This window comes from Drosophila sechellia, chromosome 2R (genome assembly GCF_004382195.2).
Source record: "Drosophila sechellia strain sech25 chromosome 2R, ASM438219v1, whole genome shotgun sequence".
NCBI lineage: Eukaryota > Metazoa > Arthropoda > Insecta > Diptera > Drosophilidae > Drosophila > Drosophila sechellia.
This window is the reverse complement of record NC_045950.1, coordinates 14,917,280-14,937,635: the sequence shown is the minus strand read 5'-3', so window position 1 is coordinate 14,937,635 and position 20,356 is coordinate 14,917,280. Positions and strand designations below refer to the sequence as shown.

At 44.7% G+C, this 20,356-nt stretch overlaps 12 protein-coding genes across 12 annotated transcripts; 7 read left to right on the top strand and 5 right to left on the bottom strand.

The window, feature by feature from the left end:
• On the top strand, positions 1-840 carry LOC116800406. Its single transcript, XM_032715177.1, has 2 exons — positions 1-622; positions 681-840. The coding sequence occupies exons 1-2, from the start codon at positions 536-538 to the stop codon at positions 765-767; spliced, it is 174 nt and encodes a 57-aa protein (XP_032571068.1). The 5' UTR covers positions 1-535; the 3' UTR covers positions 768-840.
• LOC6609874 (diptericin A) lies at positions 789-1,290 on the bottom strand. Its single transcript, XM_002034489.2, has 2 exons — positions 1,150-1,290; positions 789-1,091 (listed from the first exon to the last, which is right to left on the bottom strand). The coding sequence occupies exons 1-2, from the start codon at positions 1,264-1,266 to the stop codon at positions 846-848; spliced, it is 363 nt and encodes a 120-aa protein (XP_002034525.1). The 5' UTR covers positions 1,267-1,290; the 3' UTR covers positions 789-845.
• Positions 1,291-2,490: 1,200 nt separating this feature from the next.
• LOC6609873 (diptericin A) lies at positions 2,491-2,978 on the bottom strand. Its single transcript, XM_002034488.2, has one exon. It carries the CDS (start codon positions 2,855-2,857, stop codon positions 2,540-2,542), a length of 318 nt encoding a protein of 105 aa, XP_002034524.1. The 5' UTR covers positions 2,858-2,978; the 3' UTR covers positions 2,491-2,539.
• A 258-nt stretch (positions 2,979-3,236) lies between these two features.
• On the top strand, positions 3,237-3,811 carry LOC116800307. Its single transcript, XM_032714340.1, has 2 exons — positions 3,237-3,345; positions 3,425-3,811. Exons 1-2 carry the CDS (start codon positions 3,292-3,294, stop codon positions 3,554-3,556), a joined length of 186 nt encoding a protein of 61 aa, XP_032570231.1. The 5' UTR covers positions 3,237-3,291; the 3' UTR covers positions 3,557-3,811.
• A 95-nt stretch (positions 3,812-3,906) lies between these two features.
• On the bottom strand, positions 3,907-5,149 carry LOC116800308. Its single transcript, XM_032714341.1, has 4 exons — positions 4,431-5,149; positions 4,234-4,379; positions 4,098-4,179; positions 3,907-4,038 (listed from the first exon to the last, which is right to left on the bottom strand). The coding sequence occupies exons 1-4, from the start codon at positions 4,531-4,533 to the stop codon at positions 3,989-3,991; spliced, it is 381 nt and encodes a 126-aa protein (XP_032570232.1). The 5' UTR covers positions 4,534-5,149; the 3' UTR covers positions 3,907-3,988.
• A 74-nt stretch (positions 5,150-5,223) lies between these two features.
• Positions 5,224-5,670, bottom strand: LOC116800306 (small ubiquitin-related modifier). Its single transcript, XM_032714339.1, has one exon. The coding sequence runs from the start codon at positions 5,601-5,603 to the stop codon at positions 5,364-5,366; it is 240 nt and encodes a 79-aa protein (XP_032570230.1). The 5' UTR covers positions 5,604-5,670; the 3' UTR covers positions 5,224-5,363.
• A 681-nt stretch (positions 5,671-6,351) lies between these two features.
• LOC6609872 (juvenile hormone epoxide hydrolase 1) lies at positions 6,352-8,068 on the top strand. Its single transcript, XM_002034487.2, has 3 exons — positions 6,352-6,898; positions 6,958-7,162; positions 7,245-8,068. The coding sequence occupies exons 1-3, from the start codon at positions 6,498-6,500 to the stop codon at positions 8,043-8,045; spliced, it is 1,407 nt and encodes a 468-aa protein (XP_002034523.1). The 5' UTR covers positions 6,352-6,497; the 3' UTR covers positions 8,046-8,068.
• An 857-nt stretch (positions 8,069-8,925) lies between these two features.
• Positions 8,926-11,064, top strand: LOC6609871 (juvenile hormone epoxide hydrolase 1). The gene is made up of 4 exons (XM_002034486.2): positions 8,926-9,199; positions 9,424-9,623; positions 9,738-9,945; positions 10,138-11,064. The coding sequence occupies exons 1-4, from the start codon at positions 9,002-9,004 to the stop codon at positions 10,921-10,923; spliced, it is 1,392 nt and encodes a 463-aa protein (XP_002034522.1). The 5' UTR covers positions 8,926-9,001; the 3' UTR covers positions 10,924-11,064.
• Positions 11,065-11,731: 667 nt separating this feature from the next.
• LOC6609870 (juvenile hormone epoxide hydrolase 1) lies at positions 11,732-13,543 on the top strand. The gene is made up of 5 exons (XM_002034485.2): positions 11,732-11,975; positions 12,030-12,229; positions 12,284-12,494; positions 12,553-13,330; positions 13,398-13,543. The coding sequence occupies exons 1-5, from the start codon at positions 11,766-11,768 to the stop codon at positions 13,421-13,423; spliced, it is 1,425 nt and encodes a 474-aa protein (XP_002034521.2). The 5' UTR covers positions 11,732-11,765; the 3' UTR covers positions 13,424-13,543.
• Positions 13,544-13,858: 315 nt separating this feature from the next.
• LOC6609869 (microtubule-associated protein RP/EB family member 1) lies at positions 13,859-14,826 on the top strand. Its single transcript, XM_002034484.2, has 2 exons — positions 13,859-14,072; positions 14,133-14,826. The coding sequence occupies exons 1-2, from the start codon at positions 13,943-13,945 to the stop codon at positions 14,741-14,743; spliced, it is 741 nt and encodes a 246-aa protein (XP_002034520.1). The 5' UTR covers positions 13,859-13,942; the 3' UTR covers positions 14,744-14,826.
• LOC6609868 (coiled-coil domain-containing protein 130 homolog) lies at positions 14,768-15,866 on the bottom strand. The gene has a single exon (XM_002034483.2). It carries the CDS (start codon positions 15,762-15,764, stop codon positions 14,814-14,816), a length of 951 nt encoding a protein of 316 aa, XP_002034519.1. The 5' UTR covers positions 15,765-15,866; the 3' UTR covers positions 14,768-14,813.
• A 253-nt stretch (positions 15,867-16,119) lies between these two features.
• LOC6609867 (methionine--tRNA ligase, cytoplasmic) lies at positions 16,120-19,866 on the top strand. Its single transcript, XM_002034482.2, has 6 exons — positions 16,120-16,338; positions 16,426-16,547; positions 16,625-17,460; positions 17,519-17,623; positions 17,680-18,831; positions 18,892-19,866. The coding sequence occupies exons 1-6, from the start codon at positions 16,236-16,238 to the stop codon at positions 19,640-19,642; spliced, it is 3,069 nt and encodes a 1,022-aa protein (XP_002034518.1). The 5' UTR covers positions 16,120-16,235; the 3' UTR covers positions 19,643-19,866.
• Positions 19,867-20,356: the final 490 nt, after the last annotated feature.

The window sequence follows — 20,356 nt, the reverse complement described above, 5'->3', positions numbered from 1 at the left end:
GTTAACCCAAGACGGCGAGTTGGACTCAAAAACGAAGCAGTGGCAAAGCGCAACCAAATTTCTGTTTCGGTAGTTTTTCTCCTTTTTTTCATTTTTTTTTTTTTTTGCTGTGAGGATGGGGGCAGGAAAAAAGTCATCATAGCCTGACCTTCATTGTTGAGTCGCTTCTAACATTTAAATTTGTTTTGCTTTTCCATTATTTTCGGGCTCTGTTGTGCTGCTTTTGTTTTGGCTTCTTTTCGATTTCAACAGAAAACGTGCCAAATTTGGCTGCCAGTTGCACGTTCCCCCCAAAAAAAAATTTAATACAGTTCAGCTGGGTTGGGCATCGGCTTTGGCTCTAGCTTTGACCTGGTCTCCGTTCCAGGGGCTATGGTCTTTTGTCTGGCCACGAGCTCTTGACACACATCCAGACATTCGGTAGTGTCGGCCTTATCGGGCTCTTATCAGCTGGTTGAGAATTGTTTGAGAACGGGGGCCAAAGGCGTTTCAAATCGGGCTATGAATTCAGTCGGACGCAGCTTCTCCCGGTGAAATGTTGCTTCTCTGGTTTATTCTCCACCTAATTGGCCTCATCCAAGGGCGTTCTGTGGGCGGTGGGTTTGGAAACTTGGACGACGAGGTCAGTTTTGCCTTTAGGGCTTGCTTTATTTGTTACATTTTTGTATTTCTCCCTATAGTTTTTCATGCCTCAGCCAGATCCCACTATATTTGCCTACAATCAAACTGATAAGGGATCATCACCCTGGGACAATACCTGGAACTAAATACTTGTAAAAAAAAGTGACTTGTAATTGTAATAAATTTATTTTATTTAATAAATATGATGTAGCTTCAGAAGTGATCTAGAACCTAAAGGTGTACACTCCACCGGCTCCCCACTGAGGGCGACTGTTGCCATAGGGTCCACCAAGGTGCTGGGCATACGATCCCGTGGCATCGAAGGAGTGGCGTCCATTTGGGCTCTGCCAAACGGGAGCACGTCCATTGAGGCTCAGATCGAATCCCTGTCTTGGGCTTCCACCGCCACCGCCACTCAATTGGAACTGGCGACGCACTCTGTGCAGGGGCACATCAAAATTGGGAGCATACTAGAAAATAAAACTCCATTAAACAGTGCTCCAAGTTAAAAGTTACGTAATAGCTTACTGCCAGGGGCTCAGGCTGCACATTCACAATCTCTCGGGGATCAGGATAGGGATAAGCCCAGGCACTCGAGAAGGCACAAGCCAGTCCAATGAACAGAAGACTAGAGGTGAAATGCATTTTGATTTGATTAGGCTTTGTCAACTGAATGCGGCTAGAGTGGAACTGAGCTCTTATATAGCTCGGATCTGTGTCTTATCACTACTCGCAGATGAGATTCCCCAATTGGGAATCCCTGTTAAGACGACGGTGCAGTGGTTCACCAGTGGATCCCCACATCTCGTTGATAAGAAAATACGTGTAGGCTCCACAAACAGAGGCAGATGACAAAGTGAATCCCATCTAGAAACAATGAATGTAGAGGTACTCGTATTTGGATTGGGATCCATTCATGTGTGGCAGCTGTGAAAATAATATACTACTAATAATATAATACTACATATTTTTTTTCAGATTCTTAGGGTAATATTATTTCTTTCTAATTAATAAGATAATTCATTCTAGTTAAGATGCAAATCTTTGTGTTATCATTTTACCACGTACTTTCTTTCTGGTGACCTGAGTTTTTATCCATATAATAAATTTTCATTATATATTCTGTTTTTAATCAACTCCAACTTCGTGTTTCCTATTAGTGTTCCTCATGTTACTTTCGTCAAAATTTGATTTCCTCCCAAGAAAAAGCCAAGCAAAATTACCTTACAGGTTCCGCAGCCCCAAGCAGAATTCAGTTTCCCAAATCGATTCATCATTTTACAAGGTCAACTCAATTTGGCCATTCTTAGCTCGAATTAATGATGTGAAAAGCTTTGGTAATCCCCAAATTTGGTTGTAAAAGAGTTTAGAACACAGCCTCTGCAAGAATCATTTTTCAAATACTCGAGTGAATTCGCTTTCGTTGAGGATGGCGTAATATTTTAATCTTGGGGTTAGGCTGCGGATGTTGGATGATGCGGATGATGCGACGGCGGCATGATAAATTTCCATCGAAGGTTCTCTCGACAGTTTACGCAATAAATCCAATTAGCAAAAAACATTTTGTCTTGGCAGGTTTCATTAAGACCGCCTGTCATCGTAATTTGTTATTACCCAACGGAGTTGGCCAAACAAGATGTATCAACAATTAGCCAAACTGCAAGATCATCTGTGACCCACCAGCCTCTGTCTCTAGAAGTCTGCCTCAATGTTCCGGGGTAAACAAACAACGCCAAGGACATTGATGGCATTTGAGATAGTGAAATTATGGTCAGGTATGCATATCGTTGTATTCGGTTATATATTTTGCAATTATCTGAATATACAAAATGGGTACGGTCTTTATAAAAGCTAGACTCGAATTACAATCGAGATAATATTTGGTAAAGTTTTTTACAAAAAATATTTATGAAGCTTATTAATTCAGAAATCTGTAGGTGTAGGTGCCTCCCACTTTCCAGCTAGGTTCTGAGTTGCCATATGGTCCTCCCAAGTGCTGGCCATATCCACCATTTAGTCCAATCTCGTGGCGTCCGTTGTCGCTGGTCCACACCTTCTGGTGTCCCTGGACTCCAAAGCCAAAACCATCGCCTCTCTGGCCACCGCCGCCTCCCTGAAGATTCAGTGGGTACTGCGGTGGTGGAGTGGGCTCCATGGTCATGTCGTCGGGCATCGGATATGCCAAAGTAGCGGCGATTGCGCAGCAAAGTAAGGCGAAGGCAATGGTGAACTGCATCTCGGTTAATCTCAATGGAAGAACTGGAATATGCTGACTGATACCTTTGCTGCAGTTTCGATGCTCTCGAGGACTCACATATTATATTCATTTGACAAACAAAGGTTAAATAATTATTAAATGATATAATATGTAACCTTTTATTCTATGAAGTTATTTAATGTGTATCTTAAAGAACAATATCCCGTCCTAACAGCTTATTATTAACAATTAAAACATTAATGATTTCCCTTCGAAAAGATACGAAACTTCATACTTTTCCCAGTTCCACAGATTAATTTGAAAACCTCTCCGCGGCGACAGATAAAGAGCGTTGTTTGTATTCAGGAAAACAAAAAAAATATTTAATAAGTGATAATTGATTAAAAGCTGAGGTTGAGCAAACGCAAAAACAGTTTCCCATCAGCAGTCGAGTGCCGAGGCAGCGGAGAGAAATGTTGTTACAATCGATATTAATGAAAATATTGGCCGTTTTTTTGGTCTGTTGGGTGAGTGCAGTGAAGGAAAAATATACAATGAATCCAAAAAAAAAAACATAAAACAAATATATGCATATTTACTTTCCAGCTGGGACACGTCACAGCTCAGTCATCTGCCGATTATATTGAGCTTGAAATCGGTTCGAGGGGTGAAGGCCCACCGGAAAAGAAGGAATTTCCCTGGGGCAATGATGACCAGAATCTTGAAGCAACATTTTAAGTTTCTTAGGATTTTTTAAAATACTATACAATGCATTCTTTGTTAAATATATTTTCAAAAGAACCCAGCTCTTATCAGTTAAGTTACTTGGTATAACCAACATTATAATATACTTTTGGGCCTGTAGAAAAATATCTTGCTCTTGTATGACTACTGCTGCTTAATTTAATCGGTAATATTGTATATTCCACCAATTGTTAGTCATAACTGGCTTTATATAAAATTAAGACTTTTTATTTTTTTATTAAATTGTATGTTTCTACATTATAAATGTATTCTATATCAATACCCATAATCCCCATTTTTAAAAGATTGAAATTGCAAACACATTTTTATAGCCTTCTTTTAGGCAGAAAATAATCTTTTTTATAGGACTGGGACCAAAATAAATAGTTTGCAGTAAACATAAAATTTTTTACAAATTTTTTTAAATTACTCAAAGTAATAACTCAGCGCTACCAAAACAAGACTGACATGTGTTACTGTTGGAAAGCATTATTAGATGCCACGGCAAAGATTTTTGAAAATTGTAAAAACTTACCAGCTAATGGCCAAACTGGGAGACACGCAAACGGAAAAGCCAAGCTAATGAAAATTCCGTAAATAAGACATGTTCTTTTCTTCTAAAATTACATCAAAATATTATACTGCCGGGATTTCATATACTACAACTTCACCTCATCTAATGCAAAGCACAGTAAAATCGAAGATAATATCTGACATAGCATAACGACAGTGATTCCCATAACTATATCTTTGTCAATTGTTCCGGCAAAAGTGTGATATTTGAACTGCCTTCTCTGGTGATCAGGTGGATAATTTACTGAGGGAAAATATAAACATTAAATAGCTGAAAAATCGAGTACTAACTGACCATAGCAATCCAGAATGTAGGCGTAGAAACCGAAACCACTCATTAAGTTCCACGAAGCCAGAGTTGCGATGACAAACCAACGCTGATTTGATCGATCTGGCATAGTTTACCTACGTTTTTGTTTATAAATAGTATTTTTATTTTAGCAGGTAAAACATGCTGAATAACTTTTCCAGGCCCGCCCCCAAGGGAAATCAATTTAGCGTCAGGTTCAATGGACTTTTGCGACAAGTGCGTGTCAGCTGGATGAAAAACTAATTGCGACCATTAAGACCACGCCCCCTCTTCGAGGGCGAGGCGGTTGCCAATGGCAGCGTTGGTGCCAAACTTTGGCCGTAACTGGAGCACTCAATAAAATGGGAATTAGCCCGACGGAGCCGGCATTAATGGTCCGCGATTCGGGTCCGGAATAGGAACCTCTCCATTTCCCCCGGAGGTGGCAGCTTTGACACGCTTCCAAGTATCAATGCGATTTGTTTTTTGCGGCACGCGAACAAACTTTAGTCTTATTTTTTGTATGTTTTCCAGCTGCAGTGCATCGAAAGGAAGTGAATTTGAGTCCTTTGACTGCGGCACGGTAATTGCGTTAATTTCGCTCGAATTACGTTTCCCATCATTGTTTTTGCCACGGCGAACCAACCACGCCCCCTTTTGGCTGTCTTGCATGTTTGGCGGCACTTGTGTGGTTTTTTCGAGTCTTTTGATATAGTTGCATGTCGGCAGCATTATTGGTGCCCTTACAATTTATGCGAATTATCCCCGTCCCTTGATGCAGAAATAGAAATGTGTAAAATTTAGACAATATATTACCAAAGCTATGTGTATATTTGCGTTTGAGTTTCTATTTTACAATTTTTATCCAATATTTTCAGTGTACAATATGTCGCCTGCTTCACTCCCACTCTATTAACTTGGCTTCATAGTCTTCGAGCACTAACATTCTTCTACAACATCGATGATGTCATTATCCTCCATGGCCAAGGAGTCAAATGTATCCTCCTCCTGGATTTTCTCCCCATCGAAGGCCAGGATCAGAGTCTCAGTAGCAACTCCAAATGCCTTTGCATATTTTTGCCTAAGAAGTGCGGCCAACGGTTGATCCGTTCTCACATGACACCGCAGTTTGGGTAGATTTGAGGATAGAAGCCAAATGGTTTTGCTTTGATTGGCCATTAGATGTAAAATAGAATTACTAGAACTGTATTTAGATAGTGATAGGTGCCACGTGGCCTTCTGATCGGCCGACTTCATTTCATTCATTTTTTGCAGCCACATCATCAGTGGCAGAAGGGCTGAGATTTATAATCAGTTGCCGGCGTAGCGCTTACCAATAAATAAGTTCGATAAGATAATGGTGGCCTATAAGTAGCTGGGACTATTCCCAAGTCACCATCGCACTTGTCTCATATGGTACTTATGTATGGGTCACCCTATCTCGCTCGGAAATCAATAGGCTATTCAAGGTGCAGACGCGGGCAAGTAACCCAGTACCAGGCAGACTAACCGCAGTGCACCTTGGGTTTGAGTCATTTTGAAAATGCTAGAAATATAATAATAAATTAGCAAAGGCGTTAAAAATATAGTTTCTATTTACTAGGAAGTTATATAGTTATATATTATAAAGTACTAAGCTTTAACGACATTTAAATATATTTGTACTTAATGTAATTACATATTTATTTCAACTAACTGATACTAACTAGCAAAAGAGTCGTCCCAAACCTTTGAACTGCGAGCAGACCGAACATATGGAGCAAAGATCAAGGTGACAGAGCATATTGTGAACCACGGTGCACGATAGCCAGCGCTATCTAAACGAATTTATAAATATTATACGAACATACATATACTATAACGGCGACAGCGAATTTCGATAGAGCTTTGCGAGACAATTCGGGGAATGAGTATATGCGACGGCAGTCAGTTCTTTAGCGGCTTTCTGGGTGCACGGTCGACTTTGTTCCGGATTCGGGTTTGGAATCACAAGCCATTATCTCTTCTGGGAGCTACGAGGTGGCTCATTTGAATTCATAACGAGTGGAGGAGCTAATTGCGCCTGTGGCCAGAATGAAGTGCCTGATAGTGTTTGGTCTGATTGTGGCCCTGTTTGGTGCCTTCGTGGGCTATGGCTACGTGGTATTCACGGATCTTACCAAGCCCCTGCCCAAGCCGGAGTTCAAGGATGACACGTACTGGGGTCCTGGCGATGTTAAGGACTTTATGCCCGACAACAAGATCTACGAGTTCAAACTGCAGGTGCCGCAATCCGAGATCGATGATCTGCGAAAGGAACTCAACCGAACGCTGAGACTCACCGAACCGCTGGACGGGATCGCCTTTGAGTACGGATTCAATACCTACGCGCTGCAGCAGTTTGTGGACTACTGGCGGGACAACTACCTGACCAAGTGGGATGAGCGCCAGGAGCTGTTCAACTCGATCAAGCAGTACAAGACTGAAATCCAGGGGTGGGTACAAGTGCCTTTTTTTCATATGAATGCCATGCTTAAATGTAATACCCCCGCAGCTTGAATATTCACTATATTCACGAGAAGGTATCCGAGGAGGCTAAGGAAAAGAAACACGTGTATCCTCTGCTCCTGCTCCACGGCTGGCCAGGATCGGTGCGCGAGTTCTACGACTTTATACCCATGCTCACCAAGCACTCAAACATCACGGATTACGCCTTTGAGGTCGTGGCACCTTCCCTGGTGGGCTACGGATGGTCCGATGTGAGTGTTATTTGTTTATCAGTTAAATTAAGTAGCAGGGTAATTCATTTCTAAATTTTAATAATTATAATTATAACTTTAGGCTGCCACGCGTCCCGGATTTAATGCCGCTGAAATGGCCACTGTGATGCGTAACCTGATGCTGCGTCTGGGCCACAAGAAGTTCTTCATCCAAGGCGGAGATTGGGGCAGCATCATTGGCAGCAACTTGGCCACCTTGTATCCGGAGAACGTGATCGGTTACCACTCGAACATGTGCGTTCTGCACTCGCCACTGGCCATTCTAAAGGGAATCTACGGCAGCTTCTTCCCGGAGAAGTACCTGCCCTCCAGATTCTTTGTGGATCATCATTTCCCCGTGTGGGACAAATGGCTGGATCTGCTGAAGGAGAGCGGTTACTTCCACATCCAGGCCACCAAGCCGGATACAATTGGAGCGGCTCTGACCTCCAGTCCCGTCGGCTTGGCCTCCTATATCCTCGAGAAGTTCCAGACCTGCACGAATCCCGGCCTGCAGCAGGACTTTGGCGCCATAGTTACTGTCTTCGGCTTGGAGGCTGTACTGGACAACCTGATGGTCTACTATCTGACCAACTCGGCCACGACGGCGGCTCGTTTCTACCTGGAGAACGTGTCCAAGGCGTACAGGGATCTCCAGCTGGATCGTGTGCAGTCCCCGGTTCCCATGGGCTGTGCCCGCTTCCGGTTCGATCTGGCCTCGGTGACTGACTGGCAGCTCAGGGACAAGTTCCCCAACCTGACCCACTCGATGTACTTCCAGCAGGGCAGCCACTTTGCCGCCCTGGAGATGCCGGCCATGTTGTTCAATGACTTCACCGCCTTTGTGGGAAAGATTGGCCTACACGGTGAGAAGAGGAAATAAACTGTTTTAGTATAATTACCAAACGGATTTTGTACTTTGGCTTGGCAATCGGGAGGCACATGAGATAGCTTTTAAATTAGCAACCCGACAGGAGGTCACATATTTTAAGTGCAGTTGGCTGTAAGGTGATTGGGACCACCTCAGTACCACCATAACGTGGTTACATATTAGTTAACAAATGTGGATGGGCAAGGGAAGGAGGGGAAGTGCGTAAGTTAAAATCTTGTTTAATTAGACTGCAGTGGCTGAGGGTCAAGATGTTAATAGGATTTTTCGCTTTATAGTACTTAATTTTCATTCAGCGAAATATAACAATCTTCAGAATATCAGTCGATAAGAACTGTTAGTGGCAAGTGGTTATATATTTATTAATAAATATTATCTATATACAGTGCCTACCAAAACGAAAGTTCTATAAATCGAATAGGGTATCTGGGCTTAAATGTAACTCAGTATCTTGTCGGATTACATTTCGTTGAAAAACTAATAAATATAAATAATAGGTATGGTTACTAACTAACTGTTTGTAATTCATGTTTGTAATTGACCGCGAACTAAATAAATACTATCAATTGTATATATGTATATAAGGGCTCCGCGTGTTGGCAATTATTATTACTTAATTTAACAATTTAATTCTCAGCATGAATCGTTTCTTGTTCAGTCTACGTTAAATGGAACTGCTTGATCATCTTCCTAAACTAAATGTAAGTCTTAAGTACAAAAATTGCTCTTCGTCAATTTGTTGCTAAAAGCTCGCCGAAATTCTCAAATTATTTGCCCAATCAATCTCGCATTGCATTGCATTGTAGAATGCGATCCACTTGAAATCCACAAGCCGACAAAAAGCTTTTGTTTGCCGGTAGCTTGCGCTTTACAAATCATTTGTGCTCGACGATCCAAAGCGAGCAGTTGTGCAGTTTGCGATCTGTATATATAAAATATATATAGACACCATGGCGAACATCTGGGCACGGATCCTGGTCGGAGCTCTGACCATCCTGGTGGCCGTTGGCTATAAGAACTATCGTGATCTTTCGGCGCCCGGCAAGAGACCCGATCTGGACAACAACGCCTACTGGGGTTCAACTTTGAAGGAACCTTATCGGGAGAACAAGGCCATCCTACCCTTCGACATCAGCGTAAAGCCAGAGGTAAATCAACATACATATATATGTATTCATATAAATGCAAATAATAAAATCAGTATGATATGCAAATAAACGTATGTATGTATAGTAAGTGCAAATATTTCAAATCATGCTGGTATGCAAGTATCATTAATTGTACGGAATTTATAATAATTTGTACAAATTTATACTATTTAAACTTATATTTGACCTTTTTTCTAATAATCCTTCATCACTTCTTACCAAAGGTTATTGAGGATCTTATCGGTCAGCTGAGTCGTCCTTTGAAAGCACAGGCGCCACTGGAGGGTGTGGGCTTCCAATACGGGTTCAATGCCAACGAACTGGCCAAGGTGGTGAAATACTGGCGCGATACATATCTGCCCAAGTGGAGCGAACGGGAGCAGTATCTCAAGAAGCTGGATCACTACCAAACGGAGATTCAGGGGTGAGTGCGCGGCAGTACTTATGGAAATCCGAAGTGTTCCACGCTTAATTAGTGGCCTGCTTTTGCACATTAACCTGAAAAGTTAACCGCAAATGTTTTTCCATTTTTTTGCAGTTTAAAAATTCACTTTATACATGCCAAGTCGAGCCAGGTGAAAGGCCAGAAGCCCAAGAAGGTTCTGCCTCTGCTTCTGATGCACGGATGGCCGGGAACGGTCCGCGAATTCTACGACTTCATCCCTCTCCTGACCACGCCCAGTGACAAGAGCGACTACGTCTTCGAGGTTATTGCTCCCAGTCTGCCCGGCTACGGATGGTCCCAGGTTAGATTTGTTTCCAAATGGGCAACAAGAAATTGCTAACCAAGTTAGGCTATATTCTCCAAAAGCCATAAGCTAGAAAACTTATCTCTTACTGTGACATTAATATATAGCACTTAGGTAGACAAGTTATAAGCCACCCTTCCCCAAATTACAAATTGAAAAATTACTTATATTATATTTCTCCAACTTCAGGGCTCTTCAAAAACTGGATTCGGTGTGGCCCAAGTGGCGGTGGTGATGCGCAACCTAATGCTCCGAGTGGGATTCGATAAGTTCCTGGTGCAGGGTGGCGATTGGGGTTCCATAATCGGATCCAATGTAGCCTCACTTTTTCCTGAGAATGTTCTGGGCTATCATTCCAATATGTGCGGAAACAACAGCCCTATGGGTCAGTTGAAGATGGTGTTGGCCTCCTTCTTCCCCAGCTGGTTTGTGGACAGCGAGTATGCGGACTTCTACAAGGGACTCGGTCACTTGTTCAGCACCATAATGGAGGAGATGGGCTATGCCCACATTCAGGCCTCCAAGCCAGATACCATCGGCAACGCTTTGATCGACAATCCAACTGGTCTGGCCAGCTATATTCTGGAGAAGTTCTCAACGTGGACGAATACGGCATTTAGATCGCTTCCTGACGGCGGTCTGACCAAGAGATTCACCTACGATCAGCTTCTGGACAATGTGATGATCTATTATGTGACCAACTCTATTACCACCTCCATGCGTCTGTATTCCGAATCAATGGTTGCCTCGCAGTTTGCGCTGGCCGTGGACTCCTTGCCCATCAAGGCCAAGGCTGGCTGCACCCGTTTCGCCCACGAGATCACACATATCTCCGACTCGGTTTTGGCCAACAAGTTCCCCAATCTGGTGCACAGTAGTCACCACCGGGATGGAGGTCACTTCCCTGCTTTTGAGCTGCCCCAGCAGCTGTACGACGACTTTGTGTCTTTTGTCCAGAAAGCTAATTTCTCCTAAAAGAATTTGTTTATCATTAGTTATAGGAGTCCATTGTACATTTTCATCATGATTCTTGAAAGAATCGGTAATGTTTGTTGCGAAAATTAAATCAAATCGACTTGGTGATTGTATTTGCCTTATCTGCTTTGAAAACCGAAAGTTGAAGAGTTTTTTGTTTGGAATACACGAGTGGCGAGCAAAAGGGCAGTGTGTGTTTGCTTTCATAAGTACACAAATGTAGATATATCTAAGCTCGGAACGATGTTACGTAACTTATGCCCATGGGCTATAGTCGACATTGGTGTACCCTTTATAAGCAATCATGTAATATGTTGGATTATTACTTAACTAAATGGCAATAGAGTGATATTAAGCCAAATGAACATCAAGTTTTACTTGGCTACAAAGATCTCACACATGTTTAATCTACCCCAGTATAGCTCGAAAGTAAGGGGTATTTTTTACCCAATCTGGAAGCCCAGCTGCGTCGCAAAATACATAAATAATTCGCGGGTCTAATTCTTTATGCATATAGTACATACATACAACAAACCCCTCCGGTCTTTCCCCGAAAAAGCTTCAAGCAAAAAACCGGCATGGAAGCTTTGTTGAGTAAATAAACAAACAAGCCGATTCATTCGAGTCATCCCCGATGTGGAAAGCCGCTACTCCGTCTCAGTGGAGTCGAGTCCAAAGTAAACCCACGATAAGCCCCAACTGATCGGCGTAGGGTGGTCACTCAAAGTGGCTTATCATCATGAGCGTCGAAAACGAGAGCTGTGCCCACGATGATATGGTAGAATCAGCGGAATCGTAGCTGCAATCCGAGGCAGTCTGAGTGGAATCGTTGATAGGAACAGATGGGTGTCACTGTTAAAATTCTGGTCTTGATACTGGCGGTTGCCGGTGGGTTGGTCTATAGGAACGTGACCCAGCTATGGGCGGACTTGCCCGCACCAAAGTTGGATCCACAGGAGTGGTGGGGCGATGAGGCGCAGCCCAAGGATTACGAGGCCTATTTGCAGAACAGTTCGGAGGTGATAGGCAATAGGCTTAGTTATCCGGATAAGGTGAGTGGGTCTATCTATTACTATGTATTATATATTCACACATATCATCTACAGACCATTGCTGATCTGAAAGAGCGTCTCAATCGCACCCTCCGCCTTACGCCTCCGCTCGAGGGCGTGGCTTTTGAGTACGGATTCAATACGGATTACCTCAGGGAGGTCGTGGAGTACTGGCGCGATGACTACCTGCCGCGTTGGCGCGAACGCGAAGTGTTCCTTTGGCAGTTCAACCACTTCACAACCGATATTCAGGGGTAAGATAAGGTGCCCACTTATCATATCCACAGATAGTAACGATGGGTTTTTAGGCTACGCACACACTTCCTCCACCTGATGGTTTATGATGACAACAAAGTGGGTAAGAAACACTATCCGGTGTTGCTGCTCCACGGATGGCCGGGATCGGTGCGGGAGTTCTACGATTTCATCCATTTGCTGCATCAGACCAACCTGGACAAGAACAACAAGTACATCTTCAACGTGGTTGTTCCCAGTTTACCTGGTTATGGCTGGTCACAGGTGCGTTTTGTCCAATCTACGTGGTGTATCATAGGCTTATCTATCTCTTATCCTGCAGGGCACCTCCAGAAAGGGTCTGGGTCCCGCTCAAGTGGCGGTGATGATGAGGAATCTTATGCTGCGTTTGGGATACGACAAATTCTTTATCCAGGGTGGAGACTGGGGCAGCATCATTGGCAGCAACATTGCCACCTTGTATCCGGAGAACGTGCTGGGCTACCACTCGAACATGTGCAACAATTTGAGTCCCAAGTCGCTGGCTAAGGGTTTAGTGGCCGAATTTTTGCCCAGTTTGTTTGTGCCCTCTGGCTTTGAAGATTTCTTCTTTCCCAAGTCCAATGAGCTGAGGTACCTAATGGAGGAGAGTGGCTACTTCCACATCCAGGCCACCAAGCCGGACACCATCGGAGCCGCCCTCACCGATAACCCAGTGGGTCTGGCCGCCTACATCCTGGAGAAGTTCTCCACGTGGACGAATCCCAGCTACCGATCTCTGTCAGATGGAGGACTCACGAAGCGCTACAAGATGGATGCCCTGCTGGACAACCTAATGATCTACTACCTGACCAACTCAATCACAACCTCCCAGCGTCTCTATGCAGAGCAGTATGCCCAAGCACAGCGTGACCTGCACCTGGAGCGGGTTCCCACGCGAGTGCCAACTGGATGTGCCCGTTTCAAGAGTGACATTATGCAGTTCCTGGATGTCCAGTTGAAGGATAAGTACCCGAACCTAGTGCACAGCACTTACCACAAAAAGGGCGGGCACTTTGCCGCTCTAGAGGTTCCAAAGGTTCTATACAAGGACTTTATAGACTTTGTCAAAACGGTGGAACGTAAGTTTAAAATTAAGACTCTGTAGATATCTTCCTATAAAGGCTTAATTGTTTTTCAAAAAAATAGGTTTCTATTTGGTATCGATAACTTAAAGAGAAATAGTAGTAGAAGAAGTTATACAATTCTATGGATATTCATATTTTTCATATTAATCAAATTATTTGTATTTAGTTTAAAAATAGAATGCATAGATTAAATTTTTAGAAGAATAATCCCGAAACATAGTTTATTTCTTAGCTTAAACGGTATTTTTAAAATGTACCTCAGCAAACACAAAATACTAGAAAGGGTACCTGGATTTAGGGCCAGGTACACGTGCGAAGTTACCTCCCATCCCTGATCCTGGAAAATTACAATCGGGAATCGGAGTTAAAGTGGCTGCACAGATGGTCAAAAATATATAGAAGTATTAAGATTAAGCAATTATAAATTTGGCATAAAGGATTTGTGTTAGATACAGGCTGGTCCAGAAGCTCATAAAACCAAATATTTATACCACGATCAAGGAGTTAGCCATAAAGTTTCGAAGACAAAGAAACTTAAACTTGGAGAAACGCAGAAAAAAAATAGGAGTAACAGTAAAAGGGTGACATTTTCTGAAACACGAAAAAATGACTGATTTTAAGTTAACTGTTGCACTAACCAGTGTGAATGCGGAGAACATGTCCCGGCACGACATGCTCCAGTGGGTGAACAACATGGTCCAAGGTCACTTCAAGAAGATCGAAGAGCTGTGCTCAGGTAAGACCCATAAAGAGCATAAAATTTGGCAATGCTGCTAGGCTCCATGGTCTTCTCCAGGTGCTGCCTACTGCCAGATGATGGAGATGATCTTTCCCAACTGCATTAACCTGAAGCGCGTCAAGATGACCGCCAAACTGGAGCACGAGTATCTACACAATCTTAGGCTCTTCCAGGAAGCCTTCAATCGCTTGAAGCTGGATAAAACAGTGCCAATCGATCGACTGATCAAGGGACGCTTCCAGGACAACTTTGAGTTCCTGCAGTGGTTCAAGAAGTTCTTCGACTCGCAGGCTCCGGGCTTGGAAAACATTAAGTCGCTCGCTAACGCGCCGGTGGCCAAGCCCATCAAGACGCGTCAATTTGTCAAGGAGCGATCTCCAGTCAACGCCAATGATGATGCGCTCAAAGAGCTGATTGATGAAATGAAGAACCTAAGCCTGAAGCGAGAGGACATCATGGAGGCCAGCAATCAGATCTACAACAAACTGCGCCTGGTCGAGGATCTGGTCAACGACATGATCAACAACAACCAGCTAGTTGAGTTGTGCAAACGCATTCAAGCGGTGCTCTACAAAACGATAGATGGTGAAATCAACGAGGAACCCGTCGAGGTTAATGAAGATAATAGTGATGAAGGCGCCGCGGATCCCAATGACGGATTGTATTAGGGCTCTTTTCATTTGTACACAGTCTGTTTTTTACAATCATTTAATTATTTATAAACAAAGCATTAAAAAATCAGCCATTTGAATCATTGTCTGATGAGGAGTAATCCCCCACTAAGCTCAGGGATTTTTCGTTCGGGGCTGAAGATGTAGTCTCGTCCAACTTTCTACGCCGTATGCCCAGATCCTGTACTTGGAGCTGGGTATTCAGAGCCTTTTGTCGCTTGAGTCCACCAAATGTGGTGACTGTTGCTCCGGGAAGCGCTGGACGCATAAGCAGCTCCAACCGCTGCTCGGATTCCCGTTCCAGAGCTGACTTCGTCTGCAGCTTCATCAGGGCTGCCATTTCCCTATCCTGTGTACTCTCCGGAAGAAGAGCAATGTCCAAGCTGCTCTTGGCCAACAACTGTCGATCCAACTCTTGCTGACCATTGATCTCTTTCTTCTGCTGGCGAAATTCGGCGCGTAGGCGACTATTGGCCATATAGCTGTCATCCCATACGCTCATGTTGCGCTCCACTAGTTTCTGGAGCACGGGCCTGGCATCTGCCCCTGCCTTGGCATCCTTGGCTTGATGCTCCAACTTGAACATGGCATCGTCGAAGAGACGCTTTTGTACCTCCTTAGTTTCCGGTACAACTTGCTCGTTTTGCAAGGGATCCCAGCGGTTCTCCTGCCGTCTAGCCCCCGAAAGTATAACATAGTCCAAATTGCCGGGATCCGTCTGGATCTCGAAGTGGTTGTCGCACAAGTGGCACTTCATCCGGAACTTAAAAACCGGCGTAGTGTAGTACATGCCCACCTTTGTCTTCTCCGCATTGTAGCGCACGCCCATGCCTATGTGATTCTTGCATCCATCGCACCAGATATTGTAGGGCATCTCAAAGCGGATGATGATGATTCCCAGGTGAATCTTGCGGGCTCGTTCCCGCAGGGCGTGGGTGCCCTGGAACTTGTTGAGACCACCCTTCTTTGGATCATAGTCGGGCGGATAGTATTTGTTTTGACCTTTCCGTTCACCCATTTTTTAGGTGGATTGGATTACTAGAATATTTAAACTAATTACAAGCTCAATCTTTTGCTGTCAATGTAAATAAACAATTTTGCCTTTTTTTCAATCAGCTGTTTCAGACCGCTGGTGATGACACTATCGCTGGTGCGGAAAAAGCTAAAAATGGCCAGAAAATCATATGGCTTATCAATTTACAATCATAACTAGTCTTGTCTAAAATGGCCATATTAAATTCAATACTAAAAAAATATGACCTACTATATTACCTGTTACTTAAATGCCAACTTTTTCTTTCAAATTACTAAAGTTACTTCCACATAAAATAGATAAGTAATCGATAACATAACCGACGGCGTGACAGCTTTTCCATCTGTCCCATCACCAAAATAATAGTTTCTCGTGGGCATCGTCAAAAATTTGGTTGGATTTTTAACCCTTTTTGCCACGTAAATTGAATTAGAATTAGCGTCCGCACCCGGCAAAATGATAATCTACACGAATGAGGGTAACCCGCTGGGACTGCAGCTGCTAATGCTCGCCAAGTTCGCCAAGCGGCCGGTGCAGGTGCAGTTGGTTAACCTAAATGGTGAGTTCTGCCACGGATTCCCTTCGAATTCTGGGGAATGCCCTTAAAATGACTCATTTCTGATGAAATAACTATTGTTGATTGCAGACGCCAAGTACAAGGACTTGCTGGTGCTGCCCACTTTGGAGCTGGACAACGGATTGCGTCTGTTCTCGCCGGCGGCCATTGCCAAGTACCTTCTCGTGGGCGAGGGGCAGCAGCGCGATGAGGTAGGGCTTCCGAAAATTACTTATTGGCCCACGACCCCTGAAGGTTAAACTAATTTCCGTATGTGCTCTCCCCCCAGTGGCTGGAATGGTCTGCCACGTTGCTGGCCCCGGCTTTGGCCCACCACATGGCTGTGGGCCACAAGGCAGACGCAAACGCGCTGCCCGTGCTGAATGCCCTGGTCAAGAAGCTGGATGACAAGCTGAAAGCTACACCCTACCTGACTGGCGACAAACCCAGTGCCGCCGACATCGCCATTTGGTCGCTCCTTGCTCCCGATGGCACACTCAAAGGTGCACAGAACGTAGACAACCTGAGGGATTGGTATGGGAGGGTGAAAGCCATACCCGAAGTGCAGGAAGTTCTTGCCGAACAGCCACTGAAGGATCTCAGCTTTAATGCGCTTCAGCAGTCAAATCGCTATGGTGGTTTGCATCACGTACCATTAAAACGTCTCAGTCTGGCGGATGCAAGCAAACTGCTTGTGGATACTACGCCAACGGTGGCGGATACAGTTACGAATGAGGAAATAAGCGCGGCAAAGGCTGCCTTTACTTACACAGCTCCAAAGGAAATCAAGGAGGAGCGAACTGTTCTTCCCAAGCCCGGTGAGCGTAACGTGCTCATCACCTCCGCGCTTCCTTATGTCAACAATGTGCCACATTTGGGCAACATCATTGGTTGTGTTCTCTCCGCTGATATCTATGCTCGTTACTCGCGTTCTGCTGGCTACAACACACTCTTTATTTGCGGCACGGATGAGTACGGTACGGCCACCGAGAACAAGGCACTGGCGGAGAACCTTACTCCTCGTGAGATCTGCGACAAGTACTTCGAACTGCATAACGCCATATACCGCTGGTTCGGCATTGGCTTTGATTACTTTGGACGCACCACAACCCAAGAGCAAACAGAGTAAGTTTTGGCTGCTTAAGTAATTATATCCTAATCAAAAAACGCTTGTTTTCTACAGCATTGTGCAGGAGGCATTTAAGGATGTCCTCAAAGCTGGCTACATCATCACAGAGAGTGTGGAGCAGTTGCTTTGCCAAAAGTGCGATCGTTTCCTGGCTGATCGGTGGGTATTTTTGATACTCTATTTGAAGCTCAAACTTACCTATTATTCTGTTACAGTTTTGTCGAGGGTACTTGCCCGCATCCTGGCTGTGGCTATGAGGATGCCCGCGGTGATCAGTGCGACAAGTGCGGAAAGCTGGTCAACGCCACTGAGCTGATCCGTCCCAGATGTAAGGTGTGCAACACTGCCCCAGTGCTGCGTTCCTCCGATCAGTTGTTCATCGATCTGCCAAAGGCGGAACCACAACTCAAGGATTGGGTTGATAAGTCAGAGGGAGGATGGACGCATAACGCCAAGGTGATCACAAGGGCGTGGTTGAAGGAAGGCCTCAAGCCGCGTTGCATTACACGCGACCTGAAGTGGGGCATTCCCGTTCCACACGAGGGCTTTGAGAAAAAGGTCTTCTATGTGTGGTTTGATGCTCCATTTGGATACGTGTCCATGACCAAGCGCTACACGAAGGAGTACCAGCAGTGGTGGCAGCCGGCCAAGGGAACAGACGTCGAGCTCTTCCAGTTCATGGCAAAGGACAACGTGCCCTTCCACTCGGTGGTGTGGCCCAGTGTCCTACTGGCCATCAACAAGGGACATACACTTGTATCGCACATCATGGCAACCGAGTATTTGAACTACGAGGACGGCAAGTTCAGCAAGAGTCGGGGTATTGGCGTATTCGGCAACGATGCCCAGGAAACTGGCATTCCAGCTGATGTTTGGCGATTCTACTTGGCCTCTGCGCGTCCTGAAGGTCAGGACTCCAGCTTCAGCTGGAATGATCTCGCTGTCCGAAATAACTCCGAGCTGCTGAATAACTTGGGAAACTTTGTCAACCGCGCCTTGGTCTTCTGCGAAAAGAATTTCAGCAGCACTGTTCCCGAAGTGATCACCACTCAGGATGAACTTGTTCTGCTTGCGTTGATAAACCGAGAGCTGCGTGGTTACATTAACTCCATGGAGAAGGCCAAACTTCGGGATGGCGTTCGTCATTTGCTGGCCATTTCCCGACATGGCAATGGATACATGCAAAGCCAACAGCCTTGGAATCTACTCAAGGGCACTGATGATCAAAAGAAGCGAGCGTCTACGATAATTGGTCTCTGTGTCAACATCGCCTGCCTCTTGGCGAACCTCCTCTTCCCCTACATGCCAACCACGGCCAGGACTCTCTTTGGCCAGCTTAACGCAAAACAGACGCCGCTCAATGCTGAGTAAGTGCCTCTTAACTGAATGATTAAGTTAAAGTTAGATTATAACTTTCTCCATCGTAGGAAACCATTTGTCACTTTGCTTCTGCCCGCCGGTCACATAATCGGCAAACCATCTCCGCTTTTTGCCAAACTGGAGCAGTCCTTCATCGACGAACTTAAGGGCAAGTATGGTGGAGCTCAGGACACAAATGCTGTTGACCAGAGTCAAATTAGCGCTGCTGATTTAGAAAAAGCCGTGCAAGCTCAGGCCGATAAAGTGCGTGAGCTGAAGGCAAGCACCAAGGATAAGGCCGTGTGGCAACCGGAGGTGACCAAACTGCTGGACCTTAAGAAACAGCTGGAAGAGGCTAAGAAGAAGACTGCAGCTGCCGCCGCGCCTACCGCGACTCCAGCACCATCGAATGGATCACAATCAGTTCAGGCTCTGGAGAAGGCTATCCAAGAGCAGGGCGACAAAGTGCGCAAACTTAAGGGCAGCACAAAAGACAAAGCAGTGTGGCAGCCGGAGGTAAATATCCTGCTGGACCTCAAAAAGCAACTGGAGGCGGCTCAAAAGGCGGCAAAGGCAGCTCCCGCAGCAAATGCAGCTCCTGCTGCTTCACCCGCCGCCCCGGCTGCTGCTGCCCAGGTGAAGGCATTGGAAGACAAGATTGCCCAGCAGGCCGAAAAGGTTAGGACACTGAAGGCCACTGGCGATGCCGCACTGTGGAAACCCGAAGTTGATATTCTGTTGTCCTTCAAAAACGAGCTGGCGGCGCTGACTGGAACACCAGCCGCTGGTGGACAGGGCAAGGGCAAAAAGAAGAAGTAGACATCACACTTCCTAACTAAAAATCACGCTGGACGCTTTTACCTCAACCTAATCAGGCATTCGATGGCAAATCTTTAGTCACGGACTGGCACAGTTCAATTCATCTCCCATAAGTTTTGCGTTTGCATTTAACAACGTTTTGTATTTATTCGAAGTATGGCTAAATATTCAGTTAGTAATTTATTGAGTTTGTGAAGAAAAATAAAAAAACAATTGACTTTCAATGGAATTGAATTTTAAATTTCGATATTAGATTACAGTGTTAGTTATCGATAAGCATTGTTTACTTATGTGACATGTGTATGGTAAGTGCAGTTTTGTAGTAAATTTTTTTGGTTGCTTAGCAGTTAAATTCTCTTTAAAAATTAGTTTTAAGCTTGTGTGTTAAATTCAATTTGCAGTTTTGCAGTTTTTTTGAAATTTGCCAACAATTGGTTATCGCGACTTAAGAATATCGGTGAAGAAGTCACGGTTATCATCGGAGGTCCACCGCTAGCGAGTTACAGCAAAAAATTTGCCATGTAAATGTAACACGACAACAAAAGTGCAATATTAAACAATGTAAAAGGTGCTAGAACTAAGAAACATTCGCTGTGGTAAGGGGGAAGTAGTTGAAAACAGTTGAGTAATTTGTGAAAAGTAAAAACAACGAATGGGCGACACAAACAAAGTGTGTCTGTCCCGTCACGCGCCCCTTCCCCCCCACCATCCCAT

Coding starts and splice junctions, on each gene's coding strand:
- LOC116800406 (XM_032715177.1), top strand. CDS start 536: ATGTTGCTTCTCTGGTTTATTCTCCACCTAATTGGCCTCATCCAAGGG. Junction 623..680: donor TTGGAAACTTGGACGACGAG/GTCAGTTTTGCC, acceptor TTCTCCCTATAG/TTTTTCATGCCTCAGCCAGA.
- LOC6609874 (XM_002034489.2), bottom strand. CDS start 1,266: ATGCATTTCACCTCTAGTCTTCTGTTCATTGGACTGGCTTGTGCCTTC. Junction 1,092..1,149: donor TGCAGCCTGAGCCCCTGGCA/GTAAGCTATTAC, acceptor TTTATTTTCTAG/TATGCTCCCAATTTTGATGT.
- LOC6609873 (XM_002034488.2), bottom strand. CDS start 2,857: ATGCAGTTCACCATTGCCTTCGCCTTACTTTGCTGCGCAATCGCCGCT.
- LOC116800307 (XM_032714340.1), top strand. CDS start 3,292: ATGTTGTTACAATCGATATTAATGAAAATATTGGCCGTTTTTTTGGTC. Junction 3,346..3,424: donor CCGTTTTTTTGGTCTGTTGG/GTGAGTGCAGTG, acceptor TTTACTTTCCAG/CTGGGACACGTCACAGCTCA.
- LOC116800308 (XM_032714341.1), bottom strand. CDS start 4,533: ATGCCAGATCGATCAAATCAGCGTTGGTTTGTCATCGCAACTCTGGCT. Junction 4,180..4,233: donor TGTGCTTTGCATTAGATGAG/GTGAAGTTGTAG, acceptor ATGTAATTTTAG/AAGAAAAGAACATGTCTTAT. Junction 4,039..4,097: donor CCCAGTTTGGCCATTAGCTG/GTAAGTTTTTAC, acceptor GCTTTCCAACAG/TAACACATGTCAGTCTTGTT.
- LOC116800306 (XM_032714339.1), bottom strand. CDS start 5,603: ATGGCCAATCAAAGCAAAACCATTTGGCTTCTATCCTCAAATCTACCC.
- LOC6609872 (XM_002034487.2), top strand. CDS start 6,498: ATGAAGTGCCTGATAGTGTTTGGTCTGATTGTGGCCCTGTTTGGTGCC. Junction 6,899..6,957: donor TACAAGACTGAAATCCAGGG/GTGGGTACAAGT, acceptor ATACCCCCGCAG/CTTGAATATTCACTATATTC. Junction 7,163..7,244: donor TGGGCTACGGATGGTCCGAT/GTGAGTGTTATT, acceptor TTATAACTTTAG/GCTGCCACGCGTCCCGGATT.
- LOC6609871 (XM_002034486.2), top strand. CDS start 9,002: ATGGCGAACATCTGGGCACGGATCCTGGTCGGAGCTCTGACCATCCTG. Junction 9,624..9,737: donor TACCAAACGGAGATTCAGGG/GTGAGTGCGCGG, acceptor ATTTTTTTGCAG/TTTAAAAATTCACTTTATAC. Junction 9,946..10,137: donor CCGGCTACGGATGGTCCCAG/GTTAGATTTGTT, acceptor CTCCAACTTCAG/GGCTCTTCAAAAACTGGATT.
- LOC6609870 (XM_002034485.2), top strand. CDS start 11,766: ATGGGTGTCACTGTTAAAATTCTGGTCTTGATACTGGCGGTTGCCGGT. Junction 12,230..12,283: donor TTCACAACCGATATTCAGGG/GTAAGATAAGGT, acceptor ATGGGTTTTTAG/GCTACGCACACACTTCCTCC. Junction 13,331..13,397: donor CTTTGTCAAAACGGTGGAAC/GTAAGTTTAAAA, acceptor TCAAAAAAATAG/GTTTCTATTTGGTATCGATA.
- LOC6609869 (XM_002034484.2), top strand. CDS start 13,943: ATGACTGATTTTAAGTTAACTGTTGCACTAACCAGTGTGAATGCGGAG. Junction 14,073..14,132: donor GATCGAAGAGCTGTGCTCAG/GTAAGACCCATA, acceptor GGTCTTCTCCAG/GTGCTGCCTACTGCCAGATG.
- LOC6609868 (XM_002034483.2), bottom strand. CDS start 15,764: ATGGGTGAACGGAAAGGTCAAAACAAATACTATCCGCCCGACTATGAT.
- LOC6609867 (XM_002034482.2), top strand. CDS start 16,236: ATGATAATCTACACGAATGAGGGTAACCCGCTGGGACTGCAGCTGCTA. Junction 16,548..16,624: donor AGGGGCAGCAGCGCGATGAG/GTAGGGCTTCCG, acceptor CTCTCCCCCCAG/TGGCTGGAATGGTCTGCCAC. Junction 17,461..17,518: donor ACAACCCAAGAGCAAACAGA/GTAAGTTTTGGC, acceptor TGTTTTCTACAG/CATTGTGCAGGAGGCATTTA.